A 16,787-nucleotide genomic window follows, 5' to 3' on the forward strand; every position below is an offset into this window, starting at 1 on the left:
CTGTGATATCACATGCTGTGATCTACCTCTTCTTCATTCACCTCCATTACTCCTCAGAACCTGATCCCTTCACCCATCAGTCAGAAACGTACTTGATACCAGTGCACACGCAGATAGCGGCCAGCGACTGGCTCACGCAGCTTCACATCTGCTCTCTATTCAGTATAAAGATGGCTGAACCACTGTACATAACCAGCACTTTTTACCTCATATCCCTCTAGATTGTAAGCTCTTGTGAGCAGGCCCCTCACTCCTGTAGTTTGGGTTGTCGATTAGTAATGCCTGATTTTGTCTGTTCATGTACAGTCCTGGGAAATATGTTGCCGCCATAGATTATTAGTAATAAAATATAAAACACACACACTGGTACATTATATATATATCAGGAGACAATACAAACACCTGCAGTATGTTCGGTTTTAGCCTCTCGGACATCTCACGTTCATCTGGATAAGACGTGATCACAGCAATAGTAAAAGAGAAAGGAGATCTTACCCGGAGGAGGGAAATGATCTACGAAAGTGAAAGGAAGTTCAATGTTTAGTAAAAAAAAAACTAAAAAAAGTCAACTAAAAGAAATGTTTTCTATAGCTGATCAGAAAATGCATCCAACTCCACAGCTTCCACATCACTGGGGGAGTTCACACCTGGCACTGCCAGCACAATGGCACCATCACCACTGAGAAGGAAGAGTCTCCACAACGTACCCACCTGGTGCCAAGTACATCACAGCCTGATAAGGGAGGGGAGCATTTCTAGGCAACAAGTGATTTCCTTACTAAATATAACGCTGGCCCTGGGTGCTGAAGGCTGGCACTGCCACTTCCTGCTCACAGGCAGGCTAGGGCACTAATCATGTGTCACTGCCATGGGAGGCTGAGCTCTCCACACAGCCCCGCCCACACTGCCTGTAAACTACCGGGGCTCGTCACGTGACCAGGGCTCAGCTCCCTCCCCGTGTGACGCTGTTACCTGTGCCCAGCACAGCTCCTCTCACCTGGCCCCCTAGTGCTAATAGCTCAGCAGCGTCACTTCCGCAAACATGGCGTCACCCGGAACGTAGACTGCTAAAAGAGACGGAGAAGTGAGCACGACTCACAAGTCAGGCAGGACGATAGGTGACGACTACTGCCGTCCTCAGCATCTTACCTCAGGCGCTGTCACTCACAAGCTTCGCACAGGATTATTAGCCAATCGGCTGGAGGGGGCGTGGCGTCTGTTTGTACCACCCCCTTGGAGGTCCGCTCGTCGCTTCTGACTGAACAAAGTCCCACGCTGCCTTGCGACACTTCCGGTCGGCTTGTCGAACAGAGATTCCTACTTGGAAAGAGAGCGCCAGAACCGAGGATGGACGTGTCTGCTCCTGACAGTGACTGGCGGAGCGCGGGCTTCAGGCAGAAGCTGGTCAGCCAGATGTAAGTGCTGAGCTGGGGGCTGCTCTCTGGGGCTAGGCCTCAGCCTCGACCTCTCTGTCTCCTAGCCGGCGCTGAGCGGAGAATAAAGCTGGAGGACTGTATGGAAGTCCGGTCTTCAGGGTTGGATCTCCTGGCGGTGGGGGTGGTCTGCCAGTCATTGGGGTAATCAGTGCGGTACATGTGCGGCATAGTGGGAACAGCAGCATGCTTTGTGGATCTGGAGAGAAATGACAAATGATGTACAGTTCAGGCGGACTGATCCTTGGGGTGCGGGCAGTGACACCTGAACACTGGGTGATACCCCCCTCATCAGTGGGGGATGTCTCCACGGGGCGCAGGAGACGCCCGCTGAGCGCCGGGGTGTCTCCACGGGGCGCAGGAGACGCCTGCTGAGCGCCGGGGTGTCTCCACGGGGCGCAGGAGACGCCCGCTGAGCGCCGGGGTGTCTCCACGGGGCGCAGGAGACGCCCGCTGAGCGCCGGGGTGTCTCCACGGGGCGCAGGAGACGCCCGCTGAGCGCCGGGGTGTCTCCACGAGGGGCAGGAGACGCCCGCTGAGCGCCGGGGTGTCTCCACGGGGCGCAGGAGACGCCCGCTGAGCGCCGGGGTGTCTCCACGGGGCGCAGGAGACGCCCGCTGAGCGCCGGGGTGTCTCCACGCGGCGCCGGAGACGCCCGCTGAGCGCCGGGGTGTCTCCACGGGGCGCAGGAGACGCCCGCTGAGCGCCGGGGTGTCTCCACGGGGCGCAGGAGACGCCCGCTGAGCGCCGGGGTGTCTCCACGGGGCGCAGGAGACGCCCGCTGAGCGCCGGGGTGTCTCCACGGGGCGCAGGAGACGCCCGCTGAGCGCCGGGGTGTCTCCACGGGGCGCAGGAGACGCCCGCTGAGCGCCGGGGTGTCTCCACGGGGGGGCAGGCCATACCATCCAAATACTTGGAGATGTTTCCGTGTGGCTGGGAGATGTCCATGAATGACATTGATCAGTCGCACTGCAGTAGTGGCCAGTAAATACTTGGCTGACCTTGGCCCATCTGTGCTTATAGCATAACTAGTTACCTGTCAGTTCTGCCCACCTTCATATAACCTGCACAGAAATTCCCATACTGTGCATGTACAAATAATGCAGCCATCGATTACCCAGATAGGTCCCTGGCACACTCTGCCCGTATGTAACCCCGTTATAGACCAGGGGCCTCATTGATCAAAGCGGTCTTAAAGAAAAACTGTCTTTGTAGCCCATAGCAACCAGTCGGAGTGTGACCTGAAAGCTGTGCTGTGATTGGCTGCTGTCATAAATGTGGTCCAAGGAGTTTATAAATGGCTGCTTGCGTATAAGTCTTTTTTCTGTGCCAGTCTCTCTTATAAGAGACTGGTGAAGGAGAAATGACTGTGCCCAGCAGCTGCATCCATGCTAACGCCATGACTTGGACAGCTTGTGTGCGTCCCAGAACCACTGGCGTCTAACTTATTACTTCCAGCATGTATAGCGCCAGCAGAAGACCTCTAAGGTTTTTTTTTTTTTTTTTGCCCCTGTAGCTTGTTTTTTCTTAGACAAAAATTCAGTGGTCAGATGTTACATTAAAATCTGTAGTGAAATATAAAATATACTTCATATAAGGCAAAGACATGCGGTGTGCCGGTAATGATAAATGTGCTTGGGCCGATGACCCCGCCTTCTCTGGGCCTTTTTTTCTTTTTTTTTTTTTTTTTTTTTCTTTAGGAAATTGGTCAGTGCAGAATAAAAATGCTAATTGTAACTAAATTTTGTTTAGTCTCAGTGGTATTTAAAGGGATTGTCTGCTTTTTATACTGACTAATAAAACCAAACTTGTTGGAGTTAAGGTACTTTCACACTAGCGTTTTTCTTTTCCGGCATAGAGTTCCGTCCAAAGGGCTCAAAGCCGGATCCGTCCTTTGCGCAGACCGAAAAAAATAAACGCCGGATCCATTTTTCCGGATGACACTGGAAAGACGACTCCTGCCTTTTTCTGACTGATCAGGCATTTTTAAGACGGATCAGGATCCTGATCCGTGTTACGAATGCCATCAGTTGGCATACGTTTTGCCGGATCACTCTGCTGCAAGTGTGAAAGTAGCCTTATTCAGGGCAATCAGCTGCAAAGAGGTGTAGACCTTCTTTTCTTGACCAATATGTATTTTATTTAATAGTGCAAAAATCGCACAACGTTTCAGGCCCTTTTTCAAGCATGTTAGGAGCACCTCGGTCAGGGGTATTGGCTGCCTGCTTTTTTATATTGATATCAGATTGCCAAGGGGCCGACTGCTGGCACCCCCACCGATCAGCAGTTTGAAGAGAAAGCAGCCCTTGTACGAGCACTGCCTTCTCTTCAAATGAATAGGATGGAGTCGTCCCATTGAAGTGAATGGGGATGGCACATTTGTAATTACACCTGCTCACCGATGCGGTTGTGACATCAAGCAGGTAAACAAAGCAGAGAAGGCAGTGCTTGTATGGGTGCTGCCTTCTCTTCAAACTGATTGACCGGGTGCTGGCAGTCAGACCCTCGCCGATGCGATATTGATGACCTATCCTGAGGATACGTCATCAATATAAAAAGGGAGACAACCCCATCATGACTTGCACTGTACATGTCAGGGTGGATAAAAATCAATGATCTTTTTGATTTAAATCAGATTTTTTTTTTAATATAAAATGCTTTTTGAGGAAAATATATTACCATCCAAAGGTTATTCCATCATGAAATAAAGATTAGTTTTTTAATTATGTAGAATAAGGCTGTACGTAGACTCCCATATTGTTGAATGGATTAGGCAGTGGCTGAGGGACAGACAACAGAAGGTTGTAGTCAATGGAGTATATTCAGACCAAGGGCTTGTTACCAGTGGGGTACCTCAGGGATCTGTTCTGGGACCCATATTGTTTAATATCTTTATCAGCGAAATTGCAGAAGGCCTCGATGGTAAGGTGTGTCTTTTTGCTGATGACACAAAGATTTGTAACAGGGTTGATGTTCCTGGAGGGATACACCAAATGGAGAAGGATTTAGGAAAACTAGAGGAATGGTCAAAAATCTGGCAACTAAAATTTAATGTGAATAAGTGCAAAATAATGCACCTGGGGCGTAAAAACCCAAGAGCAGAATATAAAATCAGTGCTACAGTCCTAACCTCAGTATCTGAGGAAAGGGATTTAGGGGTCATTATTTCAGAAGACTTAAAGGTAGGCAGACAATGTCATAGAGCAGCAGGAAATGCTAGCAGAATGCTTGGGTGTATAGGGAGAGGCATTACCAGTAGAAAGAGGGAGGTGCTCATGCCGCTCTACAGAGCACTAGTGAGACCTCATTTAGAGTATTGTGCTCAGTACTGGAGACCATATCTCCAGAAGGATATTGATACTTTGGAGAGAGTTCAGAGAAGAGCTACTAAACTGGTACATGGATTGCAGGATAAAACTTACCAGGAAAGATTAAAGGACCTTAACATGTATAGCTTGGAAGAAAGACGAGACAGAGGGGATATGATAGAAACTTTTATATACATAAAGGGAATCAACAAGGTAAAAGAGGAGAGAATATTTAAAAGAAGAAAAACTGCTACAAGAGGACATAGTTTTAAATGAGAGGGGCAAAGGTTTAAAAGTAATATCAGGAAGTATTACTTTACTGAGAGAGTAGTGGATGCATGGAATAGCCTTCCTGCAGAAGTGGTAGCTGCAAATACAGTGAAGGAGTTTAAGCCTGCATGGGATAGGCATAAGGCCATCCTTCATATAAGATAGGGCCATAGTATTCAGTATATTGGGCAGACTAGATGGGCCGAATGGTTCTTATCTGCCGACACATTCTATGTTTCTGTATGTGTAATTTTTTTGGTAAATAAATTCCATTAATCCATTCACAATGTCATGCTCTTCCAGAGGTTTTTGTAAGATTATTGCGCAGTTTCTCTGCCTACAAGATATTATCACAGATGCTTCGTTTACTTTTGCAGTTCTCAAAACTGAATTTGACTCAGCAGAGATCACATGCCTCTTCTTCACAGCAAAAATGTTATAACATGAACAGAGTTGAGAAAAATACCTTAATCCTAACTTCTACAAACCTATGAATGCAGAATCAACCTAATCAAACTAATATGAAAAGTACTTTAAATCTACTTGCATATTATAAGTTATACCAGCAAGAATTAGTCTTTATGTAGAAAACTGATTTAAATCAATCCTTACTGACTAGTGATTTAAATCGTGATTTAAATCATTTTGATTTAAATCAAATCCACCCTGGTACATGTACAGCGCAAATCAGGATTTTAAAGATGGCTCCCACTCATTATCTGTGTGGGCCTCGTAGTTATCGGGTGCCTGCCGTTTTACACAGCAGACAATTAAAGACTGTGTCTGTGATCGCCAATAACCGCGATCAGACATTTAAACCCTCAGAGCACTGCACCCAATGAGACCCAATGGCCCCATCGATCTCTTGCTATGGCAGTCTCGGGGCCTTTTAAGAGCTCAGAGTCCAGTCATAGGGAAGTTCCTATCAGGCCCTTGATGAAGATTAAAGGGTTTCTATCACTTTGTTTCACATAATTAGCTGTCAGACACTAGCGATCCGCTAGTGTCTGCTCTACCAAACCATCCTAATATAATAGGTTTTGGGGCAGCCGTTTTGCTAAAAAAAAGAACTTTTATTGATATACTAATGACTGGGGGCGTCATTAGCGCCTAGAGGCTCGGTCTACCTTCACAAACTGCCGCCGCCCAGCGCGTCCCTCCAGCCCGCCCATCTCCTCCAGAATGCGATCCTCCCTGTGAACGTATGTATTCGGCGCATGCGCAGTGAATGTCTGACCGCTTCCCTGCTCAGACATCTCCACTGCGCCTGTTCCTCGGAGCACTATGACGTCATAGGCGCAGTGGAGATGTCTGAGCAGGGAAGCGGTCAGACATTCACTGCGCATGCGCTGAATACATACGTTCACAGGGAGGATCGCATTCCGGAGGAGATGGGCGGGCTGGAGGGACGCGCTGGGCGGCGGCAGTTTGTGAAGGTAGACCGAGCCTCTAGGTGCTAATGACGCCCCCATAGCACCTAGAGGCTCATTAGCATATCTATATAAGTTCTTTTTTTTTAGCAAAACGGCTGCCCCAAAACCTATTATATTAGGATGGTTCGGTAGAGCAGACACTAGCGGATCGCTAGTGTCTGACAGCTAATTATGTGAAACAAAGTGGTAGAAACCCTTTAAAGGCTGATTTCTCCACATTGGGGGCACATATGAAGATCGGACCAAGCGCAGTAGACTGTGGAGCAGCGCACGTCTTCCATGGTTTTATATCGAGGTATTCCGTCACAGGATCTCAAATCCGCAGCAAAACAGTTTTCTCCTCATTCATTGTGAACTGAACAAACCGGAAGGGAGTGCACCAGAATGCAGTCTGTTTCATTCCCATGACGCACAGAAAACGCTGCAAGTGGCGTTTGTGTGCGTCATGGGATACTGAGCAACATGGGGGGGGCGGATCCAGTGCCTATTGACTTACATTGGATTTAGTGACGGATCCGTCTTGTTAATTTTGGGGATAATACAACCGGATCATTGTGAACGGATGCGTTTTTGTTGATCCCCTGATGGATCCAGCAAAAAACGCAGATGTGAAAGTGGCCAAATCTGACGGGCTCATTATCTGTACTATCTGACATTATAGACCAGGGATCAGCAACTTTTGGCACTCTAGCTGCTGTGAAACTACAACTCCCAGCATGCACACTTAGGGCTCATGCACACAAAAGTATGTATTTTGCGGTCCTCAAACGTATCTGCAAAAAGTACGGATGACGTCCGTGTGCATTCCGTATTTTGCGGAATGGAACAGCTGGCCCCTAATAGAACAGTACTATCCCTGTCTGTTATGCGGACAATAATAGGACATGTTCTATATTTTTTGCGGCACGGAAATACGTATGAAAATGGAATGCACATGGAGTAACTTTTTTATTTTTGTTTGCGGACCCATTGAAATGAATGGTTCTGCATACGGCCCGCAAAAAAAACGGAACAGACACGGAAAGAAAATACATTTGTGTGCATGAGCCCTTATTCGGCTGTTCTTGTAACTCCCATAGAAGTAAAAGGAGGATGCTGGGAGTTATAGTTTCAGAACTGGAGTGCTGGAGGTTGCTGATCCCTGTTATAAACACTCCTTACAGCTCCGTTCTTCTCTTACTGATAATGTAGGCTTCGTTAACATCACTGTTCAGCCTTTCCGTAAAGGACAGATTCGGCACATAACTTGCAAAAGTTGTACATGCAGGACTTTTGTCTCCGCTTCAAAAATCTTTCTCTGAGCGGAAACCTACGGACCCCATTATAGTCTATGGTGCCCGTGGGCTCCGTTCGGCTCAGTTATGTGCCGAATCCGTCCTTTCCGTTCTCCTGCCCCTAATCGGTGCAGGAGAACGGAAAGGCTCAACGGTGATGTGAACAAAGCCTTAAATAAGTGTTTATGACCTCTTAGTAAATTTGAGATAAGACAAAATGAAAGTTCAAAGTAGGGATCGACCTTTTATCGGTTTTACCGATATTATCGTCCGATATTCAGTATTTTGACCGTTATCGGTATCGGCATCTATTTTGCCGATATTCCGATAACGTATGGGGAACCAGGATCGCGCTGTTGAAAGCCTTCTCCGCGTTCCCTCAGCGGCACAGTGGAGAAGGAAGCAGTGTCTCCCTCCCCCCTGTGCTGCTGCCGCTGCAGCCAGTGAGAGGAAGGAGGACAAGAGAAGGGGAGGTGCTGTGGCCACTGCGCCACCAATGAAGAGAAGTCTCTCATTCATTCATATACAGGAGGCGGGAGCTGGCTGCAGAATCACATAGCCGGCTCCCGACCTCCTATGAGCGGTAGCTGCGATCCGCGGTAGTTAACCCCTCAGGTGCCGCGGATCGCAGCTACCGCTCATGGAGGTCGGGAGCCGGCTATGTGATTCTGCATCCAGCTCCCTCCTCCTGTATATGAATGAATTAGAGACTTCAATTCATTGGTGGCGCAGTGCGCCCTTCCCCCCCCCACCCCACCCCACCCCCCCACCCCCAGCAGTGGCCACAGGATCCCCTCTCCCCTGCTCCTCCGATCGGAGCCCCAGCTGTGTAATCCTGGGGCTCCGATCGGTTACCATGGCAGCCAGGACGCTATTGAAGCCCTGGCTGCCATGTTCAGCTCCATGCTGCTGTGTGCACAAAGCACAGAGCAGCAGGGACAGTGTGAGATCCTATTCACCCTGATAGAGCTCTATCAGGGTGAATAGGACAAGGGTTCTAGTCCCTAAGGGGGCTAAAAGTTAGTAAAAAAAACACCAAAATATTAAGTATAAATGAAAGAAAGATTTTAAAAAATACACGTTAACAATAAACATATTACTTTTCAGCAGATTTGTGTAGGATTTTTATTTTTTTTCAAAAATGAAAATTGCCAGGATATCGGTATAAATTATCGTCTATCGGCCTGAAAGTTCACAAATTATCGGTATCTGCCTTAAAAAATCAATATCGGTCGATCCCTAGTAAAAAGTACCAGTCACACAGCTAGAAAAAGTTAATCCTTTGTGACAGAACGACTAAATATTTTTAAAAAAGACCAGTTGAAAAAAGGATTTTTAGCCCAACATGAATAAAATGCAATCTCAAACAATTTGTCTCCGAAAGTGTACATAGCCTTTAAATTTAAAGGGGGAAAATGGTTAGGGCATATGGCTGCCTTGACCGTAATCTGGCCTGCCTGGTGCTTTACCTATTTGTTCATTTTCTTGTTTTCCATTTGTCTATTTTCAGATGAGTTTTGCTCTTTCTCCCTTTATTGCTCCATTTAAAAGAATAGTCCATCGTAGTATGAAGTAATGAATTAATGTGCCCTAGGATTTGTCCCACATACCAATGCACTCACACTGGTGTTTCTTAAAGAAATTATTCTAGTGTTTCTCATCGTCCTAGTGTTTCTTAAAGGAATTGTCCTAGTTTTCTTAAAGGGGTTAGCCAATTTCACAAACAGCCCCCCTATGTCCCGGGCCCCTCACCGTTAATATACTTACCCTGCGCTGCTTCTGGCCCCCGCACCACCGCTGCTGCTTCTCCCTGTACACGGGGGTTGGGGTTGCAGGCCAATGGCAAGCAGGGATGAGCCTCCCTAGCACCACGGGTGACGCTAGGGAGGCTCGTCCCAGTCTTCCATTGGGGCCGGCACATGGGGGGGGGAGGGAGTGTGATATTGGATTACCCCTTTTAGAGGACTCGCCCCAGTGTTTCTTAGAGGACTCGCCCCAGTGTTTCTTAGAGGACTCGCCCCAGTGTTTCTTAGAGGACTCGCCCCAGTGTTTCTTAGAGGACTCGCCCCAGTGTTTCTTAGAGGACTCGCCCCAGTGTTTCTTAGAGGACTCGCCCCAGTGTTTCTTAGAGGACTCGCCCCAGTGTTTCTTAGAGGACTCGCCCCAGTGTTTCTTAGAGTTAATAATTGTAACCATTTTGCCAATTTAAACAGTTTTTGAAAATTGTCCAGATCCCGCCATATGGAGCTTCTTACCTTGACCTGGGTCCCTGTGCGGTCTCTTTTGTCCGTGGCGCATTGCTCTATAGTTTCAGGCTTTCTTACTACTTGTCAGGAGAGCTGGAGACGGAACTACCTGCACTGTCTCCATTTAATAACTTAGGGCTCTTTCACACTTGCGTTATTGTCTTCCGGCATAGAGTTCCGTCGTCGGGGCTCTATGCCGGAAGAATCCTGATCAGGATTATCCTAATGCATTCTGAATGGAGAGAAATCCGTTCAGGATGCATCAGGATGTCTTCAGTTCCGGAACGGAACGTTTTTTGGCCGGAGAAAATACCGCAGCATGCTGCGCTTTTTGCTCCGGCCAAAAATCCGGAACACTTGCCGCAAGGCCGGATCCGGAATTAATGCCCATTGAAAGGCATTGATCCGGATCCGGCCTTAAGCTAAACGTCGTTTCGGCGCATTGCCGGAGCCGACATTTAGCTTTTTCAGAGTGGTTACCATGGCTGCCGGGACGCTAAAGTCCTGACAGCCATGGTAAGTGTAGCGGGGAGCGGGGGAGCAGTGTACTTACCGTCCGTGCGGCTCCCCGGGCGCTCCAGAGTGACGTCAGGGCGCCCCAAGCACATGGATCACGTCATCCATGCGCATGGGGCGCTCTGACGTCATTCTGGAGCGCCCCGGGAGCCGCAAGGACTGTAAGTATGCTGCTCCCCCGCTCCCCGCTACTACTATGGCAGCCAGGACTTTAATAGCGTCCTGGGTGCCATAGTAACACTGAACGCATTTGGAAGACGGTTCCGTCTTCAAATGCTTTCAGTACACTTGCGTTTTTCCGGATCCGGCGTGTAATTCCGGCAAGTGGAGTACACGCCGGATCCGGACAACGCAAGTGTGAAAGAGGCCTTACTTGGGATGTATGTCCTGAACACAGCAGGGGGGAAAGACTGGAAGGCCTTTGAGAAGGCAGCGATTCGCCAGCTGGAGGAGAGCCAAAGAGTGAGAGGAACCAGCAAGGCATTGTGGGGCTTGTAGTAGACTGCCTCTCTGGTTTACATCACATGTGCCTCCTGTAAATCTCTCCCACAATCTCTTCTATTCAACGTGGCAAAGGGGGGGGGGGGAATGAACCAGGAAAGTAACCGCACGTCTTATGCCACCTGTAGACTGTAAGCAGATCCTGTGAACGTTTCTACGTCTGGGAGCTTTTGGGGCCACAGTAGGTTGACCCCTTTAAGCTCAGCCCTATATTTCCCCACTACCCATCATCCTGGAGAGGGTAGAAGGCTGGCACACACATTAGATTGTCGACAGATCGCTTAATATGACAGGATTTCCCCTTACGTTATTCTGCTTTCACTTATTACTTCGGCCCCATTTTTCGTTCTTGTTCTGAATACAAGCTGCATCCTGTGGAGCCTCCGAAGCTCCGGAAAAGGCAGTGTCATCTCATTGTTTCATTCTTGATGGTTCCTTTTTACATTCTCCTAAGATCTGCCTGAAAAATATTTTCTGGAAATGTCCCAATCTTCCTTCTCTTGCCCTGACTGCCCAGAATGCAGAGCAGCACCGGAAATGCAGATCGGTCGCTCTACTCTGGGGGTGATGGAGATATGATTGCTGTCTAAATGGCATCTTCTTGCATTCCAGTGAAGAAGCTATGCGCAAAGCTGGGGTTGCTCACAACAAGTCTAGCAAGGAGATGGAGAGTCATGTCTTTCTGAAAGCCAAAACCCGGGTAAGTGTCTTTTACCTTACTTTCTTGCACTGCCTATAGAAATATAATACAGAAAAACCCATTCTTTTATTTTGGCTGCAGTCAGGGTGCTTTCACTATCCTTAAAGGGGTTATCCAAGATATAACTGACCTTCCAGAGTGGCAGGCCTTCAGTGGTGATCATACTTACCTGGTCCCTGCTGCTGAGTTCCTTCTCCATCCAGCATCCTGTTGACGGTGGGGAACATGTGATTGCTGCAGCCAGTCGCTGGCCTCAGCAGTGACCTGCTCCCCCCGTGTTGCCTATGCACACCAGTTCACCATGTAGCCAATCACTTGTATCGGAATTATATGGAATGTCACTGCTGAGGACAGTGTTTGGCTGCACAGTGACCTGGTGTATTTGGGAGGTCACTGCTGCAGCCAGGGAAACGCCATTTGGGAAGGTCAGGGCTTGACTCTGCTGCCCCAATTTTTATCTCCTTTAGTTTGCGTTTTGATTTTAATGTGATCACTTTGTAGTCACTTTGACATTGACTTGTTTCTGTTGGTCAGGGTCAAAGAATTCTGTATTGTTACACAATAAATAAGTAGGAAGTCCAAGTAGGAGAGTAAAATGTTTTATAGCTGCTGGTTGCAGAAGTTTTATTTTTTATTATGATTAGGGGTTCATTTTCCAAACTGAAGATGATTGTGAATTCTGATTGCTGATTTTGATTTCTTCTGAATTACAGGAGGAATATCTGTCTTTGGTGGCCAGGCTCATTATTCACTTTCGAGATATCCGTAAGTCACAATTCAAATTGTAAGGAGCCTATTTTAAAAGTATGAAGCTGGAAACACACATTCCGTTTTTGGTGCTTTATATTTTGAGACATGGATCCAACAGGAAGGGGACGTATAAGTCCTTCAGTTATGTTTCTCATTCCTTGGAATCTACTGGTTTTGTCTTCAACTGCACGAAAACTGAATTCCGAAACTTCCAACCGCCCATCACCCTTTCCTGATGGGTCTGCTAAATATTTAGCTTCAGTGACCCAGTGTAACTTCAAAGTAGCTCGAAATGTGGAAATACCATATAAAATACCCTGTCCTGTAGTCGTATTGAGGAACTTGGCTATTAGCCTGAGATTGGTAGCAGTCCATTATTTGTATAAATCTGTGCACTTTGCTGAATCCAGCAGACGTAATGATACCATACACTAGATCAGTGATGGCGAACCTTTTAGAGACCGAGTGCCCAAACTGCAACCCAAAACCTAATTATCTATCACAAAGTGCTAACACAGCAATTTACCCTGAATATTACAGTCCAGTATAGTCTATCTTGCATGTACTTTATTATTTAGCTATAATAGCCTGCCTACATTCAGTGAACTGCCTGTGCTGTTCATAGTGCGTCCTGCGCTGAATGAATTGCAGGAAGTCTAAGGCATATTGGTACACCATAGACATATTGGTACACCATAGACTTTTTCCAGGGTGCGGGTGCCCACACGTGCCATAGGTTTGCCGTCACTGCACTAGATGATCAATCTCATGTACTTTCCTTACAGATAACAAGAAATCTCAAGCATCCATCACCGGTAAGATATATTTTTTCTTTTTGAAAGTTTTACAGATACAGTTTAATTGTAAAGATTATATTTAGGTAAATTTTATAGATATTTTATTTGGTAATTTAACAAGACTGGCGGTTCATATGTCAGTCTTGATACTTTGCGCGCTGGAGTGAAATGTGGCTAATTTAATAAAAGCGTTATCCCATACGCCCCCCCCCCCCCTTCCTCACACACACCTCCAAATCCCGCCGCTGCGTCAGGGGGAGGGGAGCAGCCAATAGCAGGCCGCGATGGTGACCAGCCTTCTAGCGTCACTGGCGATGCTAGGGAGGCTCGTCAGTGTTGCAACCTGCTATTGGTTGCTCTCCCCGTCGCTGGATGTTTTGATCCGTGCAACAGGGATATGCAGCAGTGGCCATGCTGGGATCCGGAGGCATGCGAGTGCCTGGGACCAGGTAAGTATCGTCTATAGGAGAGGCCCGGGCATTGTGGGAGGGTATTTCTGCTATTGGATAACCAGTTTAAGAAACATGCCTCTTATTAAAGGTAGGTGCATCTTTGGCCCTCCATATGGCAGAAAGTCAAATGTATTCCAACTAGGAGTTGGCGTAGATTTGAATTCTAATTTACTGCTTTTGAAAATTATAGTAGTCTGCTAAGAACTGCCCACTGCTTGGTAAAAGTGGCAAGGTGGGTGCAGGACAGTAAAAAAACAAAAAACACATTTTCTTACCCTGAAAAACTAGCAGTCAGTTTCCCCTTATCATTTTTCAATTATATTTCTCTCCCCAAATAGATCCAATGAATGCCCTCCAGACGTTAACAGGCACAGCTCCTGTAGGTGTACAGGGAATGCCCATGGGGGTCCGTCCCCCTGGTGCTCAGTTGGGAGGCATCAGTGGAATGCCACAAATGACTCAACAGATGAGTCTTCCTGGTCAACCACAGCCTGGAGCATCTGGAATGGCACAGCATGGCATATCTGGAGTGTCAGCTGGAAACCAGCCAAGTAAGTCTTTATTTTCTTTGGAGTTTGGAACGGTATAGACAGTATATAGATTTTCTGAATGATATTTCTGAGCAGTTACCACCTGTCCAGAGGCTGGAATGTATCAGTAGTCGCATGAAGGTCTCAGTAAATATGCATACTTTAGGCCGGAGTCAATAAATAGAGTACTATTGCACGGCTATACACAGTCACTAAACCAAACTGCACCATGGGCTGCTCTAACCTCTTAAGCATGCACAATGAACATGCTACAACTTGTAGCCCACTCCCGGGTGTACTCTTACAACCAACTGTCTAAAAGCTAGGGCAATCTAAATCGGCTACTAACCTGGAGTCAATGACTCGGCAGAAAGGTTGATTTCACCCTACAGATGTTTGGACGTCCACGCTAGTCTAAGTGCTGCACAGTGTGAGGTTGTGCGTGAGATTAGAATACCAGTAGTCCACCGCTCCTCTGTAGTCAGTCTGTGAGTGCGTTCCATCTGGTGCCGAAACACACATAACTGAAGATCTCGGGAATTGAAACGCGGGCCGTTTAAGTTGAGCAAGATGGCGCCGCGCAACAGCTCCAGTCTGTCCGGCGTGGTTTGGAGAAATAATTTTGATCTCCTACCTTAGGGATACTCTTCCATGTACTTCCTGCTTTTTTAAATTCCCGCGCCAGTGCTAGAGGTGCCAAGGCTCCTTTCAATCTACACGGGGTGCTGCCATCTTTGATTGTTGTTCAGCACTAGAGGTGAATACTACTCTTAGATTTACATTAGGTTGCTAAAATGACAATTTGCTGCACAAATCTATGCACAATCTGCTCAGCTTCTCCTGCTCCATAACATGCCGTGTGCAGCTTGCACTGAATTTCATGGTGACCCTCCAAGTGCTGCAGTAGTTTTAGCCTAAGGTCCACACAGAGCAGGCCTGTAACAGTGCAGTGCACTACATGATACAACTGATGGGAGATTTAGAGACACCAGCTGTTTCTCCATTTCTAGCTTCTGTGTTTTCTAAGAAAGAAAGAGGAAATTACATTAAATCTGGTTTTCTTAGTTCCGTTTTTATGTGAAACAATTTAGACTCCATTTCATTAAAGGGTTTGTCACTAGATTTAGCACTATTAAGCTAGCTGACATTAGCGATGTGCTAATGTCCGCTAAACCTAACTAGCCTATTCCTACCCGAAATTTTTATATTATGCTAATTAGACTCTAGGAGCAGGGTGGGCATTGTTCCTGCTCCTAGAGGCTCCGTTCTCCCACCTTTGTCGCCTCCCTCCATTTCACCAGAGCACAGGGCTGGCAGACAGATGCGAGCGCTGCCTGGCCCTGTCGATCAGGACTTGGAGGGAGGCGACAAAGGTGGGAAAACAGAGCCTCTAGGAGCAGGAACAATGCCCCCCCTGCTCCTAGAGGCTAATTCGATTTCTGGCGTAACTGGGGCATAGATAAAAGTAGGAATAAACTGGTTAGGTTTAGCTGACATTAGCACATCGCTAATGTCAGCAAGCTTAATAGGGTTACATCTGCTGACAGAAACCCTTTAAGGTTGCATTCACATAGCCGTGTGTATTTTGCAGGCCGCAAAACACAGATCTAAAAAAATACAGATGACATCAGTTTTTGTTTTTGGGGGCGGGAGGGGTGTCCCATTGCAAAGCAGACAAGAATTGGACATGTTCTATCCTTTTTGCACTACAGCGGCACGGACATACGAATGCAGATGGCACACGGTGTGTTGTCCACCTGTTTTTTGCAGACCAATAAAAATTAATGGGTCCGCGAGAGATCCGCAAAAAATGCGGATCAGATGCGGACCAAAAATACGCTCGTGGGAATGGGGCCTAAAGGGGTTGTTCAGCTTTTACCGAGTAGTGGCCTATCCTTGGGATAAGTGATCGGCAGGGGTCTGACACTCTGCACCTCTACCAGTCAGCTGTTCAGGTGGACAAGGCTGGACAACTTCTCCTGTAATTTCTAGGGAAGTGTCAATATGGAATCTTCAAGTTATGAGCAAAGAAGCCACTTTTACGGAGTCTGTTAGGATACCTAAAGCCTTGCATTTACTTTTATTTTTAGCTTTGTTACCTCACTATATGTGCAGTAGCAGATAAAATGTATTCCAGTCTAATATTTCTTACGATCCGCCATTACCTGGAAAGTATTTGTTACTTACATAAATGGGGGGTCTTTCCAGTCAGAAAACAAAGGTTTGAAACTGATGGCACATATTTGATATACTTCCCCAATGTTTCAGTATCCCCTTCTGGTCCTGCTGCACTTCAAGGTTCGTTCTGACACAGAAAGGGAGCCCTCTGTGCTGGCACGTGACTATTGACGTATTTGACGGAGGCTGGATGCCCCAGTTACAGTGAGGGGGGGGGGGGGGGGGTCTGTGTCCTCCAGAGGTCTTTTAATGAGCTTCTGGGGGACGTGTTATGTGCCAAAAATTAAAATGGAAAAATACAAAATACAAAAAAATTTAATTTAAACATGCAGTGGCCAACGGAAACGGTCACCATGTTATATATTAAAACGATCGTCACAAAATGTTTGTCAATCGTAA

The 16,787-nt window shown here is 47.1% G+C and overlaps 2 protein-coding genes across 11 annotated transcripts in view; one reads left to right on the top strand and one right to left on the bottom strand.

Moving 5' to 3' along the window:
* The window catches only part of KLHL22 (kelch like family member 22), a 57,430-nt gene extending 56,228 nt beyond the window's left edge, over positions 1 to 1,202 (bottom strand). Inside the window, exons 1-2 of one of the 7 annotated variants that reach the window (XM_040416409.1) lie at positions 712 to 946; positions 496 to 513 (exon numbers count right to left, since the gene is read on the bottom strand). The gene's annotated coding sequence lies outside the window, so the exon portion shown is untranslated. The other 6 variants (XM_040416407.1, XM_040416406.1, XM_040416411.1 and 3 more) reach the window with 6 other exon arrangements.
* A 2-nt stretch (positions 1,203 to 1,204) lies between these two features.
* MED15 (mediator complex subunit 15) overlaps positions 1,205 to 16,787 on the top strand; it is a 40,005-nt gene continuing 24,422 nt past the window's right edge. For all 4 annotated transcript variants that reach the window (XM_040416403.1, XM_040416400.1, XM_040416401.1 and 1 more), the window contains exons 1-5: positions 1,205 to 1,415; positions 11,594 to 11,681; positions 12,395 to 12,446; positions 13,217 to 13,246; positions 14,019 to 14,231. In XM_040416403.1, the coding sequence (XP_040272337.1) occupies positions 1,348 to 1,415; positions 11,594 to 11,681; positions 12,395 to 12,446; positions 13,217 to 13,246; positions 14,019 to 14,231 (451 nt within the window). In that variant the 5' untranslated portion in view covers positions 1,205 to 1,347. The remainder of the gene's footprint in view (positions 1,416 to 11,593; positions 11,682 to 12,394; positions 12,447 to 13,216; positions 13,247 to 14,018; positions 14,232 to 16,787) is intronic.

Source organism: Bufo bufo, chromosome 2 (assembly GCF_905171765.1).
Source record: "Bufo bufo chromosome 2, aBufBuf1.1, whole genome shotgun sequence".
NCBI lineage: Eukaryota > Metazoa > Chordata > Amphibia > Anura > Bufonidae > Bufo > Bufo bufo.